The sequence below is a fragment of the Erinaceus europaeus genome, chromosome 8, assembly GCF_950295315.1.
Source record: "Erinaceus europaeus chromosome 8, mEriEur2.1, whole genome shotgun sequence".
Lineage (NCBI taxonomy): Eukaryota > Metazoa > Chordata > Mammalia > Eulipotyphla > Erinaceidae > Erinaceus > Erinaceus europaeus.
The window spans coordinates 111,900,243-111,928,217 of record NC_080169.1 but is presented as its reverse complement, the minus strand read 5'-3'; the positions used below and the strand labels follow the sequence as shown (position 1 = coordinate 111,928,217).

Here is a 27,975-nt window from a genome sequence, read left to right as displayed (position 1 = left end):
GTGCAGCTGAGGGAACCCTCCCCATGGCCAGGCTCCCCCACACCCCCAGCACCCAGGAACACAGGCAGTCTTCTTGGGGGACAGCTGTCTCTTTATTCCATCAGTGAGCGATACAAGAGCACCATGGACACGCAGGGACCACCTGGGATCTCCAAGAGAGGCAGGGAAGTGGGGACTCCCTCGCTCCCCATGCAACCGGGAGATGAGTGACCAGAGTAGGAGAACCTGGGGTGGTGGTGCAAAAGTGTCCCTGTGTCAGCTCCCATTCTCCCTCAAAGGGCCAGGCAATGAGGGAATGAAATAGTGGCGCCACCTGCTGGAAATGTGGGGAAGGACAGGCAGCTACATTACTGCAGAGCATGTGGGTCTGACGGCGAGCCTCAGGGCCTGCCTGGGGCGGGGAGGCCTGCAAAGGGCTGGAGCGGCTTCTGATGGGTGAGTAGACGGGGAAGCCTGGGGTGTGGCTGGAGCGCCCCCTAGCGGCCAGGCAGGCATCAGAGCCGGGGCTGGAGCCCTGCTGCCCAGCTCACGTGTAGGCAGTCTTACTGCACACCCAAGGCCTTGTCATCAGACACTCGGTGGACACTAGCCGAGTGGGCTCCACGAACACACACTCTCCTGGCCCGGAGACAGGGAACCTGCACCAGGAGAGAAGAGATCAGGAGCTCAGGACACGCCACAGGGCACCTTCCAGATCATTCCAGATCGGCTTCTGCACACATACTCAGCCCCCCTCCCTGCCTACCCCCTCCAGGTTTCTAGACACACCCTGCTCTTTTGCCACCTGCTTCCAGATCCTTCCAGGGTGAGTTCACTTGTCCAAGAGCCCAGGTTCCATATGCCAAACACCACAGCAGGAGGGAAAGCTCCACAGATAGGAGGAAGGTTTTGTGTGATCTCTTTGTCTCTCTACAGCCAGCTGGCCTCTTTGTCTCTCTCCCTCTCTTCTAAAGTTGTAAAATCTTTGTGCTCCCAGTGCCTGAACGACTCCACGGTACCTGGTGACCTTTCTCCCTTTCTTTCTTTCTTGAATAGAGAAAGTGAGAGACAAAAAGACCGAGACACCTGCAGCACTGCTTCACCACTCGTGAAGCTTCCCCCCTTCAGGTGGGGACCAGGAGCTTGAACCAGGTCCTCACATGTGGGAATGGGCACATTCTACAGGTGCACCACCACCCAAACCCACAGCTTCTGGCAGCCTTTTTTTCCCTTTTTTAATTTTTATTTTATTCGCTAGGACAGAGAATTTGAGAGGGGAGGGGAGATAGAGAAGGGGAGAGAAAGACACCTGCAGACCTGCTTTGCCGCTTGTGAAGTGACACCCCCCCCCGCAGGTGGGGAGCTGGGGGCTCGAACCTGGATCCTTGTGCTGGTCCTTGTACTTAATATTATGTGCACTTAACCCAGTATGCCATTGCCTCACCCCCCAATTCTTTTCTTTTTCTTTCCTTTTTTTTTTGCCACCAAGTTTATGGCTGAGGCTTGGTGCCAGTACTACAGATTCACCACTCCTGGAGACCATTTTTTTCCCTTTCTAGTTAATTTGATGGGGCAGGGAGAAATTGAGAAGGGAGGAGACAGAGGGAGAAAGAAAGAGAGACACCTGCAGCACTGTTTCACCACTGGTGAAGCTTCTCCCTGCAGATGGGGACCGGGGGCTTGAACCCAAGTCCTTGCATGTGGTACTGTGTGTGCTTTACAGGGTGCACCACTGCCTGGCCCCTGATTATCTTCTAAGCACCTGCACACAGTTCCCCACAATTCCAACTGCCCTCCCTCAACATACAGCATCTCTACCCCTACTCCCCACACCTCAACTCCTGTTGCCATCACTTCCAAAACCAGTTATGGGCATCACACCCCCACCAGCTGCACATGGGAGGCTGCCTGCCTGGAGGAGGAGGCACGAGTCTGGAAGGGCAGCTCAGATCACAGCAGCCAGGCCAGGCTGGCTCAGATACCCATCAGGAGACACCGAGCCCCAGAACTCAGCACCAGCCCCCCACACCCACCACAGTAGCTTGCTCTCCATGGAGATTGTGCCCCCTCCCCTGTCAGAAGAGGAAGCCTCGGCTCACGTGTCGGGGTCAAAGGGGTCCCCGTTGACCCAGTGGAACTCATCCCCCACTCTGCGCAGGCCAATCCAGGGCTCCCTCCGCGTGAACTTGAACAGGAATTCCTGCAGAGGGGAGAGGAGAGGTGAGCTCAGAGGGGACCCTCCTGACAGCTCACACCCCCGGGACCACCTCAGCATGGGGGTGCTGGTCCCCAAGACCTGCAGGTGCCTCCCTGCACCCTGAAAGTGAGGAGCTGGGGTTCAGAGTGGCCTCCCATCTGGCCATGGCCTTGAAGGGGGAGGCTAAGGGGTGAGGAGGGGAGGGGAAAGGCACCAGGTCCACAGGCAGAGGGAGCAACTTGTACATGACTTGCTGTGGGGACTGTGGCACCACTGTCCCCTCAGAATCCAACGTGGAAAAGAAAAGGGAAAAACAAGAAATAAAAGGCAGAAGAGGGGACCAGGCAGTGATGCACGCAGTTGAGTGCACCTGTCACTATGCAAAAAGACCTGGGTTCAAGCCCCTGGTCCCCACCTGCAAAGGGGTAGCTTCACAAGTGGTAAAGAGGGACTGCAGACACCTCTCTCTCCTTCCCTCCTCTCTCAATTTCTCTCTGCCCTATCAAAGGAAACAGAAAGGGAGAAAAAAAAGAAAAAATGGCCACCAGGAACAGCCCCAAACCCCAGTGGTAACCCTGGTATCCAGCGAAGAGAAAACGAGAAAAAAGGAAATAACAGAAAGTTTTAAGATTTTAAAAATAAACTTTGAAAGCTTTTTAAAAACAATGAAAATCACAAATGGAACTGAAAAAAAAAAAAAAACAAGATCCAGAAGAAGATAAACTTGAAAATATAAAATTAAAAAAAAAAAACTTGCTTGGGTAGTGTGCCGCCTTGCCCTATGTACAACCCAGGTTCAAGCCTAGTCCCCACCACACTGAAGTAAGCTTCAGAGCTGTGGTGTCTCTGTCTGTCTGTCTGTCTGTCTGTCTCTATTTCTCTCCCCCCTCTCTCTATGGAACATTCCCTACCATCATTGGTCCACATTGCAAGGTTCTATAGGGGCCCACAGAGGAGTCCATTATGTTGTTCCTGATGGAGATGACCAGTGACAGTGGTGAGAGGGATCTGTTGTGTGTGTGTGTGTGTGTGTGTGTGTGTGTGTGTGTGTGTGCATGTGTGCATGTGCGTGTGTGATTTTTAAGAACAATAAATAAAATAAAGTAAAAGAACATCTGAGGTCCCTAGTTCAACCACAGGCACTGCATTGCCAGAGCTCAGAAGTGCTCTGGGCTCTCCTTACTCTTTCATAAAAATAAACACACTCGGGCTGGGTGGTAGCACACTTGGCTACCATGTTACCATGCATGAGGACCTGGCTTCAAGCCCCTGGCCTCGACCTGCAAGAGGGAAAGCTTTGCAAGTGGTGAAGCAAGGCTGTAAATGTGGCGCTCAGGTCTGCAGGTGTCTGCCTGTCTCTCCCCCTCTCTGTCTTCCCCTCCTCTCTCCATTTCTCTCTGTCCTATCCAACAATGAACAACATCAACAATAACAATAACAACCACAACAAGGCTACAACAAGGGCAACAAAAGGGGGGGAAATGGCCTCTAGGAGCAGTGGATTCATGGTGCAGGCACTGAGCCCCAGCAATAATCCTGGATGCAAAAAAAAAAAAAAAGGAAAAAATGGCCTGTAGGAGAACTAGATTTGTAGTGCTGGTACCAAGCCCCAGCGGTAACCCTGGAGGGGGGGAGGAGGAGGGGAGGAGATAACCCTGCAGGAAGGGGAGAAGGAAGGGGAGGAGGAGGAAGAGGAGGAAGAGCTGGTTGGTGGTGCACCTGGTTGAGCACACATGTTACAATGTGCAAGAATCTGGGTTCAAGTCCCCAGTCCCTATCTGTAGGGGGGAAGCTTCACAAGTGGGGAAGCAGGTGTCTCTCCTCCTTACTACTTCTCTATCTCCCTTTCTCTCAATTTCTCTCTGTCTCTATCAGTAAATAGGCAAATAAATAAAAAATTTAAAGACTACCTTGCAGGGCCAGGCGGTGGCGCACCTGGTAAAGTGCACACACTATAGTGCGCAAGGACCAGAGTTCAAAGCCCCTGGTCCCCAACCTGCAGGAGAAAAGCTTCATGAGTGGTGAAGCAGAGCTGCAGATGTCTCTCTGTTTCTATCACTCTCTATCTCCTCCCCTCTCAATTTATTTCTCTCTATATATATCCAATAATAAACAAAATTAATTTCCTCCCCAAAAGTACCTTGCATTATGTAATGTAAAGTCCAAAAGTTGCTAAAAATCCTTGGACTTGACAATATGACACTGACCTCAGTATATTGGCCGAATCTTCAAACCACTGACCTGGAGCCAGCAAAATAGCTCCCTTGCATAGTGAACTGTTTTGTCATGTGCACGTCCCAGGTTCGAGCCCAGCCTCCACTGCATTGAAGGAAGTTTCAGGGCTGTGGTCTCCCACACCTCCCAAAAAAAGCATTATAAAACTAATACTGGCTATCCAAATCAAATAGGAGGAGGAGGAGATGAAGGAAGATTTGACCTAGCCAACAGCAGGGGACCCCCACTCACCCCAAGCCTTGCAGCTAGGTGAGCTCCGGAACCCTCCCAGGACACCCCCTGGCCTTGGGGCATGCTCACCCAGGACCCCCCTCACCAGCTCCTTCTCGCTCTGGATGACAGCCAGTGCAGCGTCATGGGTGTGGCAGTGCTGGCGGCCCGTGTTCCAGTCCCGCGGCTCCTCCGAGAAGAAGTAGCATTTCCTGCCGTAGAGCAGCCAGTCCTCAGGGCAGGGCGCCTCGCACTTGATGCAGCCCTTGGATGCTGCGGGTGGAGGGGGAGTCAGCGCCTCAGCCACGGGCCCTGTTGCTCCCCAGATGCCTCCACCTGCCTCCACCTGCCTCCACCTGCCTCCATCTGCCCACACCTGCCTACAGCTGCCCACAGCTGTCCACACCTGCCCAAACCTGTCTAAGCCTGTCCATACGTGCCCACACCAGTCTACACCTGTCCACACCTGCCCAAACTTTTCCATACCTACCCACACCTGTCCACACCTTACCACACCTGTCCACACCTGCCCACACCTGTCCGCACCTGCCCAAACCTGTCCATACCTGCCCACACCTGTCCACACCTGCCCAAACCTGTCCACACCTGCCCACACCTGTCCACACCTGCCCAAACCTGTCCATACCTGCCCACACCTGTCCACACCTGCCCAAACCTGTCCACACCTGCCCACACCTGTCCACACCTGCCCAAACCTGTCCATACCTGCCCACACCTGTCCACACCTGCCCAAACCTGTCCACACCTGCCCACACCTGTCCACACCTGCCCAAACCTGTCCATACCTGCCCACACCTGTCCACACCTGCCCAAACCTGTCCATACCTGCCCACACCTGTCCACACCTGCCCAAACCTGTCCATACCTGTCTGCACCTGCCCATACCTGCCCACACCTGCCCATACCTGCCCACACCTGCTACACCTGCCCACACCTGCTACACCTGCCCACACCTGCTCAAACCTGTCCACACCTGCCCACACCTGTCCACACCTGCTCACACCTGTCCACACCTGCCCAAACCTGTCCATACCTGTCTGCACCTGCCCATACCTGCCCACACCTGCCCATACCTGCCCACACCTGCTACACCTGCCCACACCTGCTACACCTGCCCACACCTGCTCAAACCTGTCCACACCTGCCCACACCTGCTCATAGCTGTCCATGTCTGCCCTTCAGCTACACCAGGTAAGACTTCTCACACCTTGTTGGCAGGTGTGAGGCTGAAAGCCACAGGTCTGAGGGAAAAGGTCTGCAGGGACCACCTCAAGGGTATGCTAGGGAGTCGTGTTCTCGCAGGGCTGGGGGATGGTGAGGAGGTCTTGGGTTTGGTCCCTGACAGAAGACTTGAACCCAGATCCTTGCACATGGTAATATGTGAGTCTAACCAAGTATACTACCATTCAGTTCCCACTGCATTTTTTAAATATGTGTTTATTCATTCATGAGAGAGAGACAGAGAGGACCGGGACCTCATTCTGGCACATTGTGTGATGCCAGGGATGGAACTCGGAACCTGTAGACACTTTTTCAACTCCCAAGCCAAACAGTGCCACATTTAAAAAATCCATCTCTCTCTCTCTCTCCTTTACTCTCTCTCTCTCTCTCTCCCTTACTCTCTCTCTCTCTCTCTCTCTCTCTCTCTCTCTCCCTTCCTCCCACTCTCCCTCCCTCTATTCTCTCTCCCACCCCTGCCCCCATGCCTCTCCTTCATCTCCCACCTGCGGGCTGGCTGGGACCCTCCTCACTGGCTGCACCCTCATGAAATCCTACGCATCACTCTGGCATGTGCAGTGCCCACAACTGAACCCAGGGCGCCATGCGTTCGAGTCCTGATCTTGACTCACTGAGCCAGCTCCTTGGTTGTGTAAACCCCTTTCTAAATCCAAGTACAGTCTCTGCTTATTCTTTTTGTTTTTTTTTACATTTATTTATTTTCCCATTTGTTGTCCTTGTTGTTTTTCATTGTTATTGCAGCTATTATTATTGTTGTTGTTTTTTATGTCATCATTGTTGGATAGGACAGAGAGAAATGGAGAGAGGAGGAGAAGACAGAGAGGGGGAGAGAAAGATAGACACCTGCAGACCTGCTTCACCGTCTGTGAAGTGACCCCCCCTGCAGGTGGGGAGCTGGGGGCTCAAACCAGGATCCTTCTGCCAGTCCTTGTGCTTTGCATCACGTGTGCTCAACCTGCTGTGCTACCGCCCGACTCCCTCTTTTTTGTTGTGCCACCAGTGTTATTAATGGGGTTCAGTGCCTGTACAACTAATACACCACTCCAGGGGGCCATTTTTTCTCCCTTTTTTCCCTTCAATTTAATGTCAGAAAGAAATCAAGATGGAAGAGGGGATAGAGACAGAAAGAGAGAGGGGCGAGGTAGTGGCACACCTGGTTGAGTGCACATGTTACAGTGCCCAAGGATCCAGGTTTGAGCCACCAGTCCCCACCTGTAGGAGGGGAAAGCCTTGTGGGTAGTGAAACAATGCTGCAGATGTCCCTCTATCTCGTTCCCTCTCTATCACCCCTTCCTTCTCAATTTCTGGATATCTCTATCCAATAAATAAATAAATAAAGTTAATGTAAAAAAGAACAGAGAGAGAGAGAGACCTACAGCACTGCGGGTAAGGCAGTGTGGTTATACCTGCAGGTGTGTGAGGATGAGACAGGTGTGGGTAGCAGGTGAGGCAGAGAGAGGGAGAGAGAAGCAGAACATCATTCTGGCCTATAGCCTATAGCCGGTACCCGAGATCAAACTCAAGACCTCAAGCTTGTGAGTCTATCTCAAGCTGTATCCACCACACCACCCGTGGGCCACATCACACAGAGGACTGATTAAAATGCGGACCAGCTCCCTGGAACTCCAGTTCCTAAGAGAGCCACAGGAATTAAGGGACCTGACTCAATTACTGAGCCCCCGGGCGCACGGGCTCAGCAAGAGGCAGGTCCACCTGTGTGGATGGCCGCCTCCAGCCTTATGGTTTCTCCAAGATTAAACACACAGCACTGAGATCACTTTGCTGATTGGTCACAACTACAACTACTGAGACTTGAACCGGTGAAAAGCAGTCAGAATCCCTGGTCTCCTTCATTCTTCCCCCCATTCTCTCTCCCTTTTCTCCCCCCCCTCATCATTGACAATTCATTAATTTTTTTTAAATATAAAGAGACAAAGAGGGAGCTGGGTGGTGGCGAAGCAGGTTCAAGCCCACATGGCTTGAAGTGCAAGGACCGGAGTAAGAATCCCAGTTCAAGCCCCCGGCTCCCCATTTGCAGGGGAGTCACTTCACAAGTGGTGAAGCAGGTCTAAAGGTGTCTTTCTCTCCCACTCCTCTCTGTTTCTCTGTCTTATCCAACAACAACAATGATAAACAACAAGGGAAACAAAAGGAGAAAAAATTACGTTTCTAAAAGAAAAAAAAAGAAAGAGAGTGAGAGAGACAAAGATACCAGGAGGTGTTGCACCTGGTTAAGTACACGTATTACTGTACACAAGGACCCAGGTTCAAGCCCCCCAGTCCCCACCTGCAGGGGGAAAGATTCATAAGCAGTGAAGCATTCCCCTCCCTGTCAAATAAATTAAATATATATTTTTAATTATAAAAAAAGAGAGAAAGAGGGAGTCGGCGGTAGTGCAGAAGGTTAAGTGCACATGGCGCAAAGCGCAAGGACCAGCATAAAGATCCCGGTTCAAGCCCCTGGCTCCCCACCTGCAGGGGAGTCGCTTCACAGACGGTGAAGCAGGTCTGCAGGTGTCTTTCTCTCCCCCTCTCTGTCTTCCCCTCCTCTCTCCATTTCTCTCTGTCCTATCCAACAACAACTACATCAATAACAACAACAATAATAAAAAAGGGCAACAAGGGAAAATAAATATAAAAAATTAAATAAATTTTAAAAAAGAGAGAGAGAAAGAGGACCAGGGAGGTGGGATGGTTACACAACAGACTTCCTTTTTTTTTTAGATAGGAACAGAGAGGCAGAAAGAATGAAAGAGACCACAGAACACAAGCCAGGTGGTGGTGCACCCTGCAGAATGCAATTGTTATCATGCACAAGAACCCAGGTTCAAGTCCCCAGTCCTCACCTGCAGCAGAGGAGCTTCCTTTTTTAAATTTATTTCCTTATTCATGAGAAAGATAGGAGGAGAGAGAGAACCAGACATCACTCTGGTACATGTGCTGCCGGGATCAAACTCAGGACCTCATGGTTGAGAATCCAAAGCTTTATCCACTGCGCCACCTCCTGGGCCACAGCAGCAGGGGAGCTTCTTAAGTGGTGCAGCAGTGCTGCAGGTGTCTCCCTTTTTCTTTCCCTCTATATTTCTCCCTTCCTTCTCAATTTGTGTCTGTCTCTACCCACAAAAAAAAAAAAAAAAAAAGCTACCGGGAGCAGGCACAGAGCTCCAGCAGTAACCCTGATGGCAATAAAAATAAATTTAAATTAATAAGACTACACACCAAAGCTTCCTTCCATAGGGTGGGAGCCAGACTTGAACTTCGACTGTGAGCTATTTCACCAGCAATAGACTTTCCTGCCTGAGGCTCTGAGGTCCCAGGTTCAATCTCAGGCACCGCCATAAGCCAGAACTGAGCAGTTGTGGGGGAGGGGGTGGAGGTAGGGAGGAACTAACTACAGCATCCTCCAGTGCCACCGCACACCCATGTGACACTGAGGACGCAAACACAGCTGGGTCACGTGCTTGGCAAAGCAGGAGCCACACCCCACCCCAGGACGAGTTACTTGCTGCCCTTGACTCCTCTCTTCCTCTTCCTTCCATCCTCTAGGTTCTACACGCTACTGGCTGTGTCTCTCCCATCTCCCAGTACTGCCTTCTCCTCCAGGTCCCCAGGAAATGCCAGTCCCCATGTCTGACTTCAGCCTGCAGGTTTCTCTCATTTATATAAGGCAGAGTCTCACAAGAGAGGGAGGAGAGAGACACAAAGAGACACGCCAGAGCACTACTCCAGTACATGCAGCAATGGGGGTTGAACTGGAAGCCTTTGACATGCAGGACCTGTGCTCTGCCAGCTCAGCCATCTCCCTGAAACGTCAGGATGTTGACATTTTCTCTATGCGAGGCTGTTTTTTCACTCTGAGTATCTAGTCCAGGGTCTAATACAGAGCCATGTCCAATAAATGTTTGTTGGATGCATGTGTGATACCTTTAAAGGCTTTTATTTCCAGAGGAGGAGGAGGAGGAAGAGGAAGAAAAGGAAAGGGAGGAAGGGAGAGAGAGACAGGAGAGGGAGAGAGAGCAGGAGGGTAGAGGAAGGAAAGGAGGATGAAAAGGAAGAGGAGCAAGAAGGGTAAAAAGAGGAAGAAAAGGAGAAGAACAGGGGGAGGAAGAAGGAGAAGAAGAAGGTGTAGGAGGAGAAGCAAAGTCCTTATCCCAAAAGCCCTCTGGGGATCCTTTGTAGAATTCTTGAGCATATAGTTAGATAGTCGAGCGCCACCTTGTGGCACTATGGTGTACGGCAGGCTGTAGTCCCCCAGGTTCCTGTAGGCTGTTTCTCTATGAGGGTCACACAGTGGTGATGTCCCACAAGGACGCATTTCTCAGTCCCCTCATTCAGCCTGCCCACATGCCTTGGTCCCTTCTCCATGTCCCCTGCTTGGATGGGTCACAGGCATGTGCACATTCAACCTGCGATGCTAGGAGTCCAAACCAAATCTCTTCTAGAATATTCCATTTTGCCTCCAGGAATAGGAGGGCTGTCTGAAGCCTTTCAGGAGGGGTACACACACGAGACCCCCATGCTCACCCAAGATGCTCATGACCACCAGGATGGCGAATAGAAGCACAGCGATGGCGCCCAGCAGGAGACGGGTCGTGGTGTCTGGGGAGAAGAGAGAAAGGTCTGCAATTGCCACCACCACCCCAAAGTCCACCACTGGCCCCGCCCTCAGGCTGATACACTCAGACCGGGTCATGTCATATGAACTCAAGCCAGCTTTCCAGAGAATTCGAATTTTATTTAATTACGTTTTAACATTTTATGTGGCACTGGGGAGTGAAACAAGTGCCTTGTTTATGCGAAATACCACTCAGCAGCCTCCCGGTGCAGGTTTTTATTGTATTCTACAGCATTAGGGAGGAGCAAAAGAGAGACAGAGCGGAGAGGGAAATAGGAGAGGGGAAGTGACTGAAAAGAGAGAAGACAGGCAAAGATAAGAAGAGACCCCACAGCCCTGCCCTGCCATCCATGTAGCTCTCTGTGTGCTGCCCGTGGTGCTGAGAGAGGAGAGACACCCCTCCAACACACACAGCCCTGCTCCACCCTCCATGGAGCTCCCAGGTGCTGTCCATGGTGCTGAGAGAGGAGAGTGCCCACAGCCCTGCTCCACCCTCCATGGAGCTCCCAGGTGCTGTCCATGGTGCTTCCACATAGTGCTGGGGATTGAACCCAGGGCCTCCCACATGGTAGGGTGTACACTCTACCCACTGAACCGCCTTCCACCCCCTCCAGGAGATTCCAATATTAAGTGTTCTGATGTGGCTCCTCTGCTTCAGACACTCCAGACCCATACTTGAACTTCTGTCCCTCTACCTCTCCCACCCCTCTCAGTTTACCTTAGTCCTGTCCACAAACACATAAATATAAATATTTTAAAGGAAATAAGCCATTACAAAAATAAGAAAGAACTCTAGCAGTTTACTTTGGCACTTGCCTCTGAACCCCCAAATGCCACAAGTATGTCAGCACTCACTGACTTTCCTGATCAAGAAGTGAGTTACAAGGCAGGGGTAGATAGCATAATGGTTATGCAAAAAGACTCTCATGCCTGAGGCTCCAATGTTGCGGTTTCAATCCCCTGCACCACCATAAGCCAGAGCTGAGCATTGCTCTCGTTAAAAAAAGAAGAAGAAGAAGAAGAAGAAGAAGAAGAAGAAGAAGAAGAAGAAGAAGAAGAAGAAGAAGAAGAAGAAGAAGAAGGAGAAGAAGAAGAAGAAGTCAGTTAGCATTTGACAATAGCAAGGGTGGTGTGACCTCCTGAGGTGCTGCCCACACCCCACATCGACACTCATGCCCCCCTTGTCAGCAGCCCTTCTGTGTTGACTGCTAGCCTGGTGCTGGGCTCTAGAGCAGAGCCAGCGCTCCTCCCAGCCAAGCCCTGAGCACACAGCCTCACCTCAGATCACAGAGAGAAAGTAGCCATCACAGTCCTGTGGGGCACACCTCTGTGGGTTCCCCATGCATCTGGAAATGAGGGTCACACAGCAGTCTGTGGAGTGGGCAGGGACACTGTGGTGGCCCAGAATAAGGCTCAATGGCTAAAGTATGAGCTTTATTCAAATACATGAGGTTCTAAGTTCAATTCCTGGCATCACATATGCCAGAGTGATGCTATGTTTTCCTCTCTCCTCTCTCTCCTCACAAATAAATAAGTCATAAATGTTTTTATTTCTTTATTGGGGAATTAATGTTTTATATTCAACAGTAAATACAATAGTTTGTACATGCATAACATTTCTCAGTTTTCTATATAACAATACAACCCCCACTAGGTCCTCTGCCATCCTTTTTGGACCTGTATTCTCCCACACACACACACCTACCCCAGAGTCTTTTATTTTGGTGCAATACACCAGCTCCAGTCTGGTTCTACTTGTGTTTTCTCTTCTGATCTTGTTTTTCAACTTCTGCCTGAGAGTGAGATCATCCCATATTCAGCCTTATGTTTCTGACTTATTTCACTTAACATGATTTCTTCAAACTCCATCCAAGATGAGCTGAAAATGGTGAAGTCAATGCTTTTAATAGCTGAGTAGTATTCCATTGTGTATATATACCACAACTTGCTCAGCCACTCATCTGTTGTTGGACACCTGGGTTGCTTCCAGGTTTTGGCTATTACAAATTGAGCTGCTAAAAACATAGGTATACACAAATCTTTTTGGATGGGTGTGTTGGGTTCCTTAGGATATATGCCCAGGAAAGGAGTTGCAGGGTCATAGGGTAGGTCCATTTCTAGTCTTCTGAGAGTTCTCCAGACTACTCTCCACAGAGGTTGGACCAAATTACATTCCCACCAGCAGTGAAGGAGGGGTCCTTTTACCCCACAACCTCTCCAGCATTTATTGTTTTCTGATGTATGACATTCTCACAGGAGTGAAGTGGTATCTCACTGTTGCCTTTATTTGCATTTCTTTGACAATCAAAGACTTGGAGCATTTTATCATGTGTTTCTCAGCCTTTTGGATCTCTTCTGTGGTGAATATTCTATCCATGTCCTCTCCCCATTTTTGGATGTGGTCATTTATTTACTTGTTCTTGAGTTTGGCAAGCTCTTTATATATTTTGGTTATTAAATAAATTAAAAGCAAGGCTGGGTGGTGGCACACCTGGTTGAGCTCAAATGTTACAGCCCCCCCCCTTGCATGGGGAAAGCTTCACGAGTGGTGAAGCGGTGCTGCAGATGTCTCTCTGTGTCTCTCCCTCTCTGTCTTCCCTGTCCTCTCAATTCCTGGCTCTCTCTATCCAATAAGCAAATTAAAATAATAAAAAAATTAAAAGGAAGGAAGAAAGAAAGAAAGAAAGAAAGAAAGGAGGGAGGGAGGGAGGGAGGGAGGAAGGAAGGAAGGAAGGAAGGAAGGAAGGAAGGAAGGAAGGAAGGGAGAGAAAAAGAGTTCAGCAAAAGACTCTGAGGCCTGTGAGTCGGGCTGTAGCGCAGCGGGTTAAGCGCAGGTGGCGCAAAGCACAAGGACCGGCATAAGGATCCTGGTTCGAACCCCGGCTCCCCACCTGCAGGGGAGTTGCTTCACAGGCGGTGAAGCAGGTCTGCAGGTGTCTATCTTTCTCTCCTCCTCTCTGTCTTCCCCTCCTCTCTCCATTTCTCTCTGTCCTATCCAACAACAACAACAATAATAACTACAACAATAAAACAACAAGGGCAACAAAAGGGAATAAATAAATAAAATAAATATTTAAAAAAATTTAAAAAAAACAAAGACTCTCAGGCCTGAGACTCTGAGGCCCCAGGTCCATTCCCCAGCACCACCATAAGCTAGAGCTGAGCAGTGCTCTGCTATTTACCTATAGAGCCCTCTTCCCTCATTAAAATATAATAAAACAGGGAGTTGGGCGGTAGCACAGTGAGTTAAGTGCACGTGGCACAACGCCCAAGGACCGGTGTAAGGATCCCATTTCAAGCCCTGGCTCCCCACCTGCAGAGGAGTCACTTAACAGGCAGTGAAGCAGGTCTGCAGGTGTCTATCTTTCTCTCCCCCTCTTGTCTTCCCCTCCTCTCTCCATTTCTCTCTGTCCTATCCAACAACAACAACATCAATAATAACTATAACAGTAAAACAACAAAGACAACAAAAGGGAATAAACAAATAAATATGAAAATATATATAATAAAACACAGGGGCTAGGCGGTGACACACCAGGCTAAGCACACATAGTGAGAAGTGCAGGAACCAGTGCAGGGATCCCAGTTCAATTCCCCCGGCTCCCCACCTACAGAGGGGCTGCTTCAAAAGCGGTGAAGCAGGTTTGCAAGTGTCTATCTTTCTCTCCCCCTCTCTGTCTTCCCCTCTGATCTCAATTTCTCTCTGTCCTATCCAACAATGACAGCAATGACAACAATAATACTAACAACAAATAACAACAACAATGATAAACAACAAGGGCAACAAAACCTGTGCTTAACCCACTGTGCTAGCGCCCGACTCCCTATTTTAAAATTTTATTTGATAGGACAGAAAGAAATTGAGAGAGGAAGGGGCCATAGAAGGGGAGAGAGAGAGAGAGAGGCACCTGCAGACCTGTCTCACCACTCATAAAACCTCCCCCCTGCAAGTGGGGGCCGGGGGCTTGAATGTGGGTCCTTGTGCAAGGTACCATGTTCACTCAACCAGGTGCGCCACCACCCAGACCCTATCACGCCACCACACGATATAGATGATATTGATGGAGAGATATAGAGACAGAGACACATCAGAGCACTGCTCAGGCATATGTGATGTCAGGGACAGAACTCGGGACTGCTAAGCAGCTCCCCACCATTACTGTCTCTTCTCTCTCTGGAGTGATTTCTGATGTGTTGGGGGTGGGGAGCAGTGGGAAGGGAGTGGGGTGGAGAGCTGCACTGAAAATGAACTCTTCCCTGCAGGCTGTCTTCTCCAAATTGTTTCTTTCCTCCTGTTTTGTTTTTTTTTTTTTTAGCTCCAGCTACCTTTTTTTTTTAGAAAATGATGCATTTGATTTCACATATGAGAGAACATTTGCACGAGAGAGAAAGAGAAGGCAGGACACCACTCTGGCACTCGAGGCAGTGAGTCTTTGTTGTTTGTTGGCAGTGAGGCAGTGTTGTCTTTGTTGTTTTACTGTTATAGTTATTAAGTAAACAGGGAGCCTCAGGCATGCAAGTCCTGTGCTCTGCCCACTGAGCTATTCCCCTGCCTGCTGGACTTCAAGCTGTTCTGCTACACTTTCTTACAGAATTTGGTGACTTTTTAAAAGTCACCAAACTGTATTTCACCAAATACAAAAGTAAATTCCAAGTGGATCAAGGACTTGGATGTTAGACCAGAGATTATCAGATACCTAGAAGAAAATATTGGCAGAACTCTTTTCTGCATACATTTGAAAGACATCTTCAGTGAAACAAATCCAATTACAAAAAAGACTAAGGCACGCATAAACCTATGGGACTACACCAAATTAAAAAGCTTCTTCACAGCAAAAGAAACCACTACCCAAACCAAGAGACCCCTCACAGAATGGGAGAAGATCTTTACATGCCATACATCAGACAAGAGGCTAATAACCAGAATATATAAAGAACTTGCAAATCTCAACAACAAGACAACAAATAACCCCATCCAAAAATGGGGGGAGGACATGGACAGAATATTCACCACAGAAGAGAGCCAAAAGGCCGAGAAACACATGAAAAAATGCTCCAAGTCTCTGATTGTCAGAGAAATGCAAATAAAGACAACAATGAGATACCACTTCACTCCTGTGAGAATGTCATACATCAGAAAAGGTAACAGCAGCAAATGCTGGAGAGGGTGTGGGGTCAAAGTAACCATCCTGTACTGCTAGTGGGAATGTCAATTGGTCCAACCTCTGTGGAGAACAGTCTGGAGAACTCTCAGAAGGCTAGAAATGGACCTACCCTATGATCCTGCAATTCCTCTCCTGGGGATATATCCTAAGGAACCCAACATATCCATCCAAAAAGATCTGTGCACACATATGTTCTTGGCAGCACAATTTGTAATAGCCAAAACCTGGAAGCAACCCAGGTGTCCAACAACAGATGAGTGGCTGAGCAAGTTGTGGTATATATACACAATGGAATACTACTCAGCTGTTAAAAATGGTGACTTCACCATTTTCAGCCGCTCTTGGATGGACCTTGTAAAAATCATGTTGAGTGAAATAAGTCAGAAACAGAAGGATGAATATGGGATGATCTCACTCTCAGGCAGAAGTTGAAAAACAAGATCAGAAAAGAAAACAGAAGTAGAACCTGAAATGGAATTGGCATATCTCACCAAAGTAAAAGACTCTGGGGTGGGTGGGTGGGGGAGAATACAGGTCCAAGAAGGATTCAGAGGACCTAGTGGGAGTTGTATTGTTATACGGGAATCTGGGGAATGTTATGCATGTACAAACTATTGTACTTACTGTTGAATGTAAAACATTAATTCCCCAATAAAAAAAAAAGAAAAGAGAATTGATAGACCAAAAAAATTACATTTATGGGAGTCAGGCGGTAGCGCAGCGGGTTAAGCGCAGGTGGAGCAAAGCGCAAGGACCAGCTGAAGGACCCCGGTTCAAGTCCCCGGCTCCCCACCTGCAGGGGAGTCGCTTCACAAGCAGTGAAGCAGATCTGCAGGTGTCTATCTTTCTCTCCCCCTCTTTGTCTCCCCCCTTTAATTTCTCTCTGTCCTATCCAACAGCGACAACAATAAAAACTACAATAAGGGCAACAAAAGGGAATAAATAAATAAATATTTTTAAAGTATTTATTTGTTTGGCAGAGAGGAAGTGAAAAGGGAGGGGAGACAGAGATAGAGAGACACCTGCAGACCTGCTTCACCACTAATAAAGCTTCCCCTCCCCCCTGCAGGTGAAGACTGGGGCTTGAACCCAGGGACTTGCACAAGGTAACATGTGCACTCAACCAAGTGCACTGCCACCTGACTCTGTGACTGGTTTTGATTCAGGCTGAAGGACTAAGAACTCCAGCAAGGGAGATAGTTCTGCGAAAAAGACTTTGATGTCTGAATCTCTAAGGTCCCAGATGCCCAGAGCTGAGTAGTGTTCTGGTTAATATGTATATATATATATATATATATATATATATATATATATATATATATACATATATATATTAAAATAAACAAAAACCTAAGAACTCACTGGATCTCTGAGACATGGGGGGGGGGGGCTTTCTGCTGGGAGGCAGTGCTAGGATCAAGGCTGTGTAAACCTGGCAGGATGACCCTCCAGGTTCCTTTCTTCTTTGTTGTTGCTGCTGCTTTGGGGTTTGCTTGCTTTTTGCAGCACCACAACTGTGTGACCCCGGCACTTCCTTTATTCTCTCAGACAGATGATGAGAAACAGAAGGAGAGTGAGGAGAAGAGAGACTACCACACCATGTCACCATTCATGAATCTTGTGGTGCTGGGGGTTTGAACTCAGGTCCTTAAGCCTGGCAGCATGTCTCCACAGAGTGAACCACCTTCATGTCTTCTGGGTGTTGGAGAGGAGGCCCCAGGGAAGGTGTTCTGCCTTCTCAGTATGGGCCATTGGGCCAGGAGGAGAGGCTAGGAGCCTGCCTCCAGCACTCAGCAACTAGGGCTCCAGCACTCAGCAACCAGGGCTCCAGCACTCAGCAACCAGGGCTCCAGCACTCAGCTCACCAGGGCTCATCACCCCACAGTGTGCTAGTATGAAGAGGCTTATGTTCTGGCTCCCACCAGGCTGGCGGTTAGGGGGTGCTGGCCAGAAGGAGAACCCCTCCTTCCAGGTCCACGTCCTTTCTAAGACTCCTCCAACCTTTACAGGGCCTTCTCACTGGGCCAGAAAGATAGCTGGGCCAGAAAGATAGCTCCCTGGGTGGAGTTCATGCCTGCCAAGTGTGTGTCCCGGGTTCCAGCCCTGGCACCACAGCAGAGTGCCACAGGACTGAGGGAGTTCAGGATTGTGGTCTTTCTCCTGCTCTCTGTCTCACTGTCTGAATGAATAAAGGAAAGTGGGCCCAGAAGCAATGAAATCATGTGTGCAAAAAACAGAGAGCATTGAGTTTGGCCCCTAGAAGCCTCACACAGGAGCAGAGAAATAGCACACAGTGGGGTCCTGGCTTCACAGACACGAGAGAGAGAGAGAGAGAGAGAGAGAGAGAGAGAAAGGGAAGTCACCCCCTGTGACAATGAGTTTGTAAATCATCACTTCCCTAAAAAAACAATCTTTTTCTTTTTCTTACTTTATTTGATAGGACAAAGAGAGAAATTGAGCGAGAAAGAGGAGATAGAAAGGAAGCGAGAAATAGAAATACCTACAGACCTGCTTCTGTGTTCATGAAGAATACCTTTTTCAGGTGGGGAGCAGGGGCTTAAACCTGGTTCCTTGCACATGGTAATTTGTGAGCTTAGCTGGGAGCATGACTGTCCAGACCCTTCTAATAATATAATCTTAAAAGTCAAAAATTTAAAAAGAAAAGAATAAATTAGGCCTAGGAGGCTTGTCAACAGTATTGCATATGCTTGAGGCCCTGAGTTCATTCCACAGAGAAAATAAATAAATAAATGTAGCTACCTATAATAATAGCCCAAACTTGGAAGCAACCCAGATGCCCAAAACAGATGAGTGACTAAGAAAGTTGTGGTCTATACACAGACACAATGGAACACTACTTAACTACTAAAAATAATGAAGTCATCTCTTCAGCCTCATCTTAGATGAAATCTGAAGGAGTCATGTTAAGTGAGACAAGTCAAAAAGAGAAGGACAAAGACTAGGTGATCTCACTCAACTTAAGATGCAAGGACAGGAAGGAGAAGCACAAAGTGAAACTTGGACTGGTTTGGTATATTGCACCAAAGCAAAGGACTCTGGGAAAGGAGAAGAAGGGAGGGGATGTAGGGGCTCTGGGGACCTGGTGCATGATGGGTGGAAAAGGACCCAGGTTTTGGCTAAGAGTGTTTTGCAGACACCTAGGTTAGGGGGATGAGAAATTTACCCATGTGTCAACAACTGTACTGTCAACCATTAACCCCACCCACCACCACCACCAATAAAATTGTTTTAAAAAAGGAAGTTGGAAATAAAAAACAAATCTTTAGGGGCCTGGGTGGTGGTGTACCTGGATGAGAAAACTTGTTATAAGGTGTAAGGAGCAGGGTTCAAGCCCCCGGTCCCCACCTACAGGGAGAAAGCTTCACAAATGGTGAAGCAGTGCTGCAGGTGTCTCTCTCTCTTCCTCTCTATCTCCCCCCTCCTCTCAATTTCTGGTTGTCTCTACCCAATAAATAAAAATAATAAAACAAATTAAAAGCAAAGAAACCTTTGGAGTGGGAGCTGTGCCCACTCGCCTCCGCACTCCTGTAAGGAGGCTAAGCCATGCTTGGTGCCACTGAGGCTTGGAGCCATGAGGGGATTTAGCCACACCCCGGCAGTGTCCCTTAGACTCAGCTGAGTGGGGGAGAAGCCACTAACTCACAGCTGAGGGCATCCAGGCTCCCTCTGAAAGCTTAGCGGAGCCTTCATTGCTCTGCATGAACTTCTGGTAGTGCCTCCACCCTCTGTCTTGCTGTGGCTTGCAGTCTTCCAATTCCACCTTCAGCCCCAGGGGACTTCTGTGTCCCTGGGTTCCTATGACTTTTTTCTTTTTTCTGACCATGGCACCAAAGCTTCATTCAATGTAGTGAGGGCTGGGCTCGAACCTGGGTCGCACACATGGCAAAGCAATGCACTATCCAAGTGAGCTATTTCTCCATGGCCTCCTATAACTCTTTTCTGACAAGGACACCAAGTGTTTGGTTAGGAGCCTTCCTAGACCAGCCCACCTGTCTTAACAGTCCCATCTGCTGTGGCAGGTCTCTATAAAAGGTGACTTTTATTTATTTATTTATTTATTTATTGTAATAATGGCCACCAGGGTTATGGCTGGGGCTCGATACCAGCAGTATGAATATACCACTCCAAGCAGCCATATTTCTCTCTCTCTCTTTTTTTTTTTTCCTTCTACTTTATTTGCTTGGACAGAGAGAAATTGAGAGGGGGAGGAGGAGATAGAGAGGGAGCAAAAAAAGAGAGATGCCTGCAGATCTGTCTCGTTGCTTATGATGATTCCCGCCCCCTGAAGGTGTGAAGCAGGCGCTTGAACCCAAGTCCTTGTGCATGGTAGCATGTGCCCTCAACTGTGTGACCACCTCCTGGCCCCCAAAAGGTAACATTCTTAGTACTCCTAAGTGTCACTTTGAATGATGTGATTTAAGTCATAATAAATGAGAGGGCTTTTGAGGGTGGAGGCTCTCTGTGGTGATCCCTGCCCAAGCTGGCTGACTATTCGAAGGAACAAATGAAACAGGTGGCCTCCCAACCTTGTCAAACCCTTTGTCCCCTGCCACCCAGGGTTACCCCCAAAACCCCCAGGGAAGCTCACCTTAATAGAGCAAATCCCTCAGATGCAGCCTTTGTCAAACTGTAGGCAGCCTGGCCGGATGCCTGTGTGTGGTTTGCACCGGGAAGCTGTGGGTTTGGGTCGAATCAAGGCACTTTCAACATTAAAAATGCAGGCTCCACAGAGAGCATTGGGCCATCTTTAGGCTTCGATCTGCAGAGTCACTGTCCTCCACCCTCCCCCACACCAGAACCCCTAGGCCAGAAATAACCCCAGAGCCCCAGGAAGGAGTCTCAGTCACCTTTCTGGAGTGGGTGATGGGGGGAAGGGGAGACTGGGCCAAGGAGAAGGCACCTTTTGCTTTTTGTTTCTGAAGCTGAGCTCATCAAGGGAATTCTCAGTGACCTCCAGGCCTGGTCATGCGACTTCATGGGGTTGAGCACATGTCATCACATGCAAGGCCTACATTCAAGCCCCCAGTCCCCACTTGCAGGGGGGAAGCTTCATGAGTGGTGGAGCAGTGCTGCAGGTGTCTCTCTGTTTCTCTCCCTCTCTATCTCCTCTCTCAATTTTTCTCTGTCCTATGCAATACAATTAAAAAGAAGGTGGTCCAGGAGATGGTGCAGTGGATAAGGCACTGAACTTTCAACGATGAGATCCCGAGTTCAATCCCTGGAAACTCATGTACCAGAGTTATGTCTGGTTCTTTCTCTCTCTCTCTCATTAATAAATAAATAAAGGGACTGGGTGGTAGCACAGCGGGTTAAGCACACATGGTTTGAAGCTCACGGACTGGCATAAAAATCCCAGTTTGAGCCCCCAGATCCCCACCTGCAGGGGGATCACTTCACAAGCATTGAAGCAGGTCTACAGGTATCTATCTTTCTCTCCCCCTCTCTGTCTTGCCCTCCTCTCTTGATTTCTCTCTGTCTTATCCAGCAACAATGACAGCAATAACAACAATAATAATAGCAACAACAAAGATAAACAACAAGGCAACAAAAAGGGAAAAATGGCCCCCAAGAGCAGTGGGTTCATAGTACAGGCACCAAGCCTCAGCAACAATCATGGAGGCAAATAAATAAGTAAATTTTTTAAATAAATTAAATTAAAAAGAAGACAGTCCCATTGTCACTTGAACATTGAGGAGGGGACATTGGAGGTGATGGGGTTTTGGTGGGACAGTGTGATTCTCCCCAGTGAACCCAGCACCCCTGGTCTGCAGATGACCACAGAAGAGCTTTCAATCACAAACCCCTGGAGACAAACCCGGCCAGTGGCGGTGTCAGGTGTTAAGTCTCCTATGTTGTCCTTGGAGGAAATGCTTAGCTTGGCCATTTCCTCTTTTTAAAATAGATCGTTGGGGGCAGGGGAAGGAACAGCTCACACAGCACAGCTCACACATGTTCAAGGACCTGGGTTCAAGTCCCCAGCCATGACACAGTAGCATCTGCAGAGGGGACATTTCATGAGTGGTGGAACAGTGCTGTGGTGGCGTCTCTCCTCTATCGCTCTATCTTTCTCCTCCTCTAGTCGTTTTTTTTAAATATTTTTTTTATTTTATGAGAGAGAGAGAAAGAGAGAGAGAAAGCAGAGGACTGCTCAGCTCTGGCTTATGGTGTGGCTGGGAACTGAACCTGAGAGCTTAGAGCTTCCAGCAGGAAAGTCTTTTTACATAACCTGCTTCCTCATCCCTAGATGTTGTTGTTGCTGCTGTTTTTTAAAGAGTCAGCCAGAAGTAACAGAGTTGTGCTGGTGTGGAGCCCCCAGTGACAGCCCCAGGGCAAAAAATACATAGGATGGAGTCAGGGAGACAGCTTCACTGAGTGGGGCATCTTGTTGCCATGTGTGCAGCCCAAGTTTAAGCCCCAGTGCCATAAAGGCGATACTATATAGCACCATAGGAAGCTCCGGGGCTATGCTCTCTCTGTGTCTGAACAAATGAAGAGAAGAGAAGAGAAGAGAAGAGAAGAGAAGAGAAGAGAAGAGAAGAGAAGAGAAGAGAAGGGAAGAGAAGAGGGTGGAGGGTAGATAGCATAATGGTTATGCAAACAGTCTGTCATGCCTGAGGCTCCAAAGTCCCAGGTTCAATCCCCCACACCACCATAAGCCAGAGCTGAACAGTGCTCTGGTAAAAAAAAAAAAAAAAAAAAGAGAGAGAGAGAGAGAGAAAAGAGAAGAGGAGAAGAGAAGAGAAAAGAGAAGAGAAGGCTGCCCAAGAGAAATGAAATCTCACATGTGTGAGGCCCAATTTCATGGAGGGAATTAAGTAGATTAAACACTCACCAGTGGCCAGCAGATGGCTCAGCAGGTAGAGTGTACCTTTACCATACCTGGGACTCTGAGTTCAATTCCCAGCATCACATGGGAGAGCATACACAGCACCAGGGTGGAGCAGTGCTTTGGTGTCTCTCCCTCTCTTCCACTTTCTAAGGATGTTGAATTTTTTAAGCTTGGTCTGGGAAGGTTGATCAGAAGTACTGAGTGTGTGTATGCTTTTCTGGCTCAATTCTCAAAGCCATGTACACAAAAAAGCATTTAAGATTTTTAAAAAGTGCCAAGGACAGCAAAGCTCAAGGACATGTGTAAGGATCCCTGTCTGAGACCTTGGCTCCCCACCTGCAGGGGAGTCGCTTCACAGGTGGTGAAGCAGGTCTGCAGGTATCTCTCTTTCTCTCCCCCCTCTGTCTTCCCCTCCTCTCACCATTTATCTCTGTGCTATCCAACAACGATGACATCAATAACAACAACAATAACAACAATAAAAAAACAAGGGCAACAAAAGAGAAAATAAATAAATAAATTTTATATATATTTTTTTTAAAGTGCCAAGGACATGGCTCAACATGTAATGCCCAGTTCTTATACATGTGAGGCCCAGGGTTCAATCCCTGGCATCACATGTGCCAGAGTGATGCTCTGGTCTCCTCTCTTTCTCTCTCCCTCTCTTCTTGTTCACTAAATAAATAAATGTGGGGCTGGGCAGTGGCACACCCAGTTGAGTGCACACAACACAGTGCACAAGGACCTGGGTTCAAGGTCTGTGTCCCCACCTGCAGTGGGGAAAGCTCCAGTGAAGCAGGGCTGCAGGTGTCTTTTTCCTCTCTTCTTTCCTATCTCGTCTCCATCTCAATTTCTCTGTCAAACAAATAAATAATGAATCAATTAAACTAATTTTTAAAGTAATAAAATCATGTTAAATAAATAAATAAATGTTGGAGGTTGGGTGGTGATGCACACATGCTCGAGAACCCAGGTTCAAGCCCCCGCTCCCCACCCGCAGAAGGGAAGCTTCACAAGCAGTGAAGCAGAGATACAGGCGTCTTGTCTCTCCCTCTCTACCTCCCCTTCCTCTCTCAATTTCTCTGTCTCTATCCAAAATAAATAAAATTTAAAATAAATAAATAAATGTTTAGGGAACAAAGAAAAAAACCACCAATCCCAACAGGACAGCTGGGGGGATGTCACTGAGACTGTCATGCAGTCACCCAGTGAGGGTCCTCAGGCTAGGGCCCTACAGCCAGGAGGAGCTGGGAAAATGGTGGCTCATGCCCCCAGCCCCTAACTGCCTCTTAGCTGAGCTCCATCCTCCTCCCCCTTTTTCTCAAGAGGTACCCAACTGAGCTGGGGCTGCAAAGCCCAGACCCCCGACCTGGCATCCCCCTCTTTCTACCATGAGGGGCTCTGGGTCACTTCAGGGTAGGGAGTAGGCTCGAGGGGGGAAGAGCAGCAGGTCAAGGGCTCCCTAGGGCTTCCCCCACATGGCTACAGGGCTGAGGGTACCCTAAGGGAAGGCTGTATCCCTGTTCCTTGGCAGTCCTGAGATGTGGAGAGCAAGCTCCAATTGGGCAGATGAGGAAACTGAGGCTAAGGAGTCAACCACTGTATTGTGATTGTTGTTATTAAAGTGCAAGAAAAACCCTTATACATGTACTCATTATGCATGTGATCTTATGTCAAGTACGAACACAATTCAACTACAGTCAGATTTTCATTTTTATTTATATTTTATTGTTGTTTTTTTCTTGCCACCAAAGAACATTGCTGAAGCTCAGTGTCTGCATCACAAAACCACCGTTCCCAGGAGCCACCCCCCCCTTTTTTTTTTAATTTGATAAGACAGAGAGAAATCAAGAGGACAGGGAGAGAGAGGGAAAGATCTGCTAACGTGTTTCACCATTCATGAAGCTTTTTCCTTGCAGATGGGGAGAAGGGGCTCAAACCCAGATCCTTGTGCATGGTAATGTGTGTGCCCAACCTTGCATGCCACTGCCCAATCCCCCATGCCCAGATTTTGAATTTCAGATAAAGAGAGAGACAGAGAGGAAGGGAAGACAGAGATCCAGCAGTTTTTCTGGCAGCTATGGAGTTTCCCCAGGTGCTGTGGTGTTCCCTGCTCTGGCCTCCATCCCAGCAACACATGGAGAGACAAAGAGACAATGATGGCAGGGCCAGGCAGTGGCACAGATCTGTAACAGTCTCTTTATCTTCCCGCTCCTCTCTCATTTTCTCTCCATGTCCATCCAAAACTAAATAAATAACATATTTTTTTTAAAAAGCAGAGTTAGGGAGAGGAAGAGAGAAAGAAGACAGAGAGGGAGAGACACAGCAGGGGGAAGAGACATTAACAACAACCCTCCACTTTGGTGCTGTCCGTGGTGCTGTCCATGGTGCTGTCCATGGTGCTGAAAGCGAAGAGACCCTACACACAGCCCTGATCCACCATCTATGGAACTCCCTGGGTGCTGTCCATGGTGTTGATAGAAGAGAGACCTCACAGCCCTGCTTCACCCTCCATGGAGTTCCCTGGCTGCTGTTCATGGTGTTGATAGCGGAGAGACCTCACAAACCTGCCCCACCATCTATGGAGGTCCCTGGGTGCTGTCCATGGTGCTGAGAGAGGAGAGACTCCACAGCCCTGCTCCACCCTCCATGGAGCTCCCTGGGTGCTGTCCATGGTGTTGCTGGGGCTCCAGCCCAGGGCCTCCCACACAGAAAGATGTGAGATCTCTTGGGTGAGCCATCTCCTATCCCTTCAAAACTTGCTCATAAAGGGAGAGGGAGCAGCTTGGCAATAAAACACAGGTGTGGGGTCCTAGGTTCCAGCTCTAGCACTTTTTTTAAACGAGAGATGAGAGGGAGGGAACTTGAAATGGTAGGCAGGAGGGCAAGTCTGGGATTGTAGGCATAGGCAGTGGGGTTACTGGGGGCCCTCCTGTTGGGGTGGGGGGTGTCTGTGTGCCTTTGTCCCCTCAGCCCTGTGCAGCCTCAGCTCCTCTTCCAGCTTCAACAACTTTGCCCCAAGTTATCAGGTGAACAGCCCTGCCCTGGACCACACACTGATTTCATGTCCCCATCTTGTCCCCCTTGGCAAATCACCAGCAAGCCAGTCTTCCTCGATGGCCTGACTTTGTCCTTGGCTTGACCCCTCTGTGCCAATACTCTTCCAAGGGCAACACCCTGTCTAGCCCTCTTCTTAGAATCTCCCCCTACCTGCCACATCTTCAGGACAAAGTACAAATTCAGTCAAGAGGCATAGTGAAGTGGTAGAGCACATGCTTTGCATAATAATGTCCTGGGTTCAACCCTTGCCTCCTCCCCCCCAAAAAAAGTGGAAACTCTTTTGAGGTAGCTAGTCAAGAGTTCTTCTGACCAGTCACCCCACCCCCTTGCTAGGATTTTGGATGTCTGTCCTCTGTAACAGTCCCCCTCTGGCCACTTGGTTCCTGATCCTATTGCCTGCTAATCCCTTCCTTCTCCTCTCAAGTCCTTCTGGGAGACACCTACTGCAGGAAGCCCACCACATTTTCTGACTTCTTTTTGTTTTTGTTTGTTTGTTTGTTTGTTTTGTCATCTCCAGAGCTTCACTGCTCCTGGCCAACTTTTTCAGCTAGAAGGAGAAAGACAGAGGCAAGGTGGTGTTGCACCTGGTTGAGCAAATAGGCAAAAGGTCTCAGGTTCAAGCCTCGAGTCTCTACCTGCAAGGGGGATGCTTCATGAGGGTGAAGCAGTGCTGCAGGTGTCTCTCTGTCTCTATCTGCCCTACCCCTGTTGATTTCTCCCTGTCTCTATCCAATAAATAAATAATAATAAATAGAGAGAGAGAGAGAGAGAGAGATCACAGCACAGAAGCTTCCCCCAGCACTATGCAGGCCCCATTGGACCCTGGGTGGGAGTGCCAGGCACACTGTCTAGATGAGTTAACTACCTCTCCCATTTCTGACACCTCCAGCATAAGGATGGGTGCTCTGCAGCTCTGAGTCTTCCTGTAACACTTCTCAGATCCTGCAGACTTGGGGCTTCAAGAGCACCCAGAAGTCTCAGGGAGGGGGACTCCTTTCTTACTAGGTCCACACCACACACCCCAGGGGACACTCAGGTCCCCTGAGGTCATCCATGAACTTGAAGTCCCTTTTCACTGTGTGTGTGGCCTTGGACATCAGGGGTCACCATGGGGTCCCTCTGTCTCCAAGGAGCAAGTGGGACCCCAAGAGCCAGCAAGGTGGGTCATCACTGCCCTTCCTGCCTGCCCCCACCACCAGCCCCCCTTTCTCACTGGGCACCAGCTCTGTCTCCTGTCCAAAGTGGGCCACTGCTGAGGAAAAGAGTCCCCTCCCCAATTTTCTCGCTGAGTGGGGCTCTGGGCAGGCCCAAAAGCTGCTCAAAGGGGATGCAAACTGCCAAAGGAGGGGGCCCATCCAAAAAGTCCCAGCTCCCAGTCTCCTGACCCCACCTCCAGCCACCCAGTTCCCAGATCCCTTGGCTCCCCAATCCCCAGCCCTTGAGACTCCAGCTCCCTTCCGCCCACCAGTTTCCAGCTCTCCAGCCCTGCAGCCCCTCCTCTGGTCCCACAGCCCACCAGCTACCCAACCCCCTAGTCCCTGCCCGTCCAGTAGCCTACCCCCCAGGCCTCATTCCCAACCCCAGGAACCTCCCAGCTCCCTGTCCCCCGCAGTAGTCTACCCCCCAGGCCCCAGCCCCCGCCCTAGGCGCCCCCCCAGATCCCCTAGGTCCTTGCCTCTCCCAGCTCCCTCACCACCACCACCCCACGTCACCAGCCCACTATCCCCGGCCTCCTTATTCAGTCGCCCCCCAAACCTCCCAGTACCCGGCTCCCCAATAGTCTGACCCCCAGGCCCCAGCACCCACCCAAGAGCTCCCCCCTTCTCCTGCCCCCAGTCTCCTTTCCCCACCCCAGCTCCCTAGCCACCCAGTCCACAGCCCCCCCATCCCCAGACCCCCAGTCTCCTGCCCCTCCGCCACTCCGCCCCACCCGCGCCCCGTGTCCCGCTCACCCTCCAGCGCGGCCTTCCAGCTGGTGCTGCCCGCGTAGCCGGAGCCCGAGCGCCGCAGTTGCCCCTCGGGGGCGCGGGCCTCCTCGGCGGGCGAGCGCGGCCGGGGCGCAGGGGGCCGGGCGGCTGGGGGCGGTGGGCGCGTGGCTGGGGGCTCCCGGGCCGGCTCCATGGCAGCTGCTGCCGGCCCCGCCCAGCCCTGCGCACCGCTGGGGACCCCCCACCCCCGGCGGCCTGGGGGCGATGCTCGGCCCGCACCTGCCCCGAGCCGCTGCAGATGCCGGGAGGAGCCCGGGAAGAGGAGCGGGAGGAGCTCAGGAAGCAGAGGGAGGAGCCCTGAGAGGAGCGGGAGGAGCTGTGGGGGCTGCAAAGGGAGGAGTAGGAGGAGCTGGGGAGGAGGGCAGGGATTGCTGAGAAGGGAAGTCTAGGTGGGGAAGGACTGGAGAGGAGCTAGA

General features: G+C 49.8%; 1 protein-coding gene across 3 annotated transcripts; it reads right to left on the bottom strand.

Annotated features, from left to right (window-relative positions):
* Nucleotides 1-70: 70 nt before the first annotated feature.
* On the bottom strand, nucleotides 71-27,975 carry CLEC2L (C-type lectin domain family 2 member L). 3 transcript variants are annotated; one of them, XM_007525172.3, is made up of 5 exons: nucleotides 27,524-27,950; nucleotides 10,406-10,480; nucleotides 4,728-4,894; nucleotides 2,079-2,179; nucleotides 71-638 (listed from the first exon to the last, which is right to left on the bottom strand). In XM_007525172.3, exons 1-5 carry the CDS (start codon nucleotides 27,690-27,692, stop codon nucleotides 527-529), a joined length of 624 nt encoding a protein of 207 aa, XP_007525234.3. In that variant the 5' UTR covers nucleotides 27,693-27,950; the 3' UTR covers nucleotides 71-526. The 3 variants fall into 3 exon arrangements, with proteins under 3 accessions (XP_007525234.3, XP_060052647.1, XP_060052646.1); XM_060196664.1 differs by lacking the exon at nucleotides 2,079-2,179 and having other exon boundaries at nucleotides 27,524-27,975; XM_060196663.1 differs by lacking the exon at nucleotides 10,406-10,480 and having other exon boundaries at nucleotides 27,524-27,948.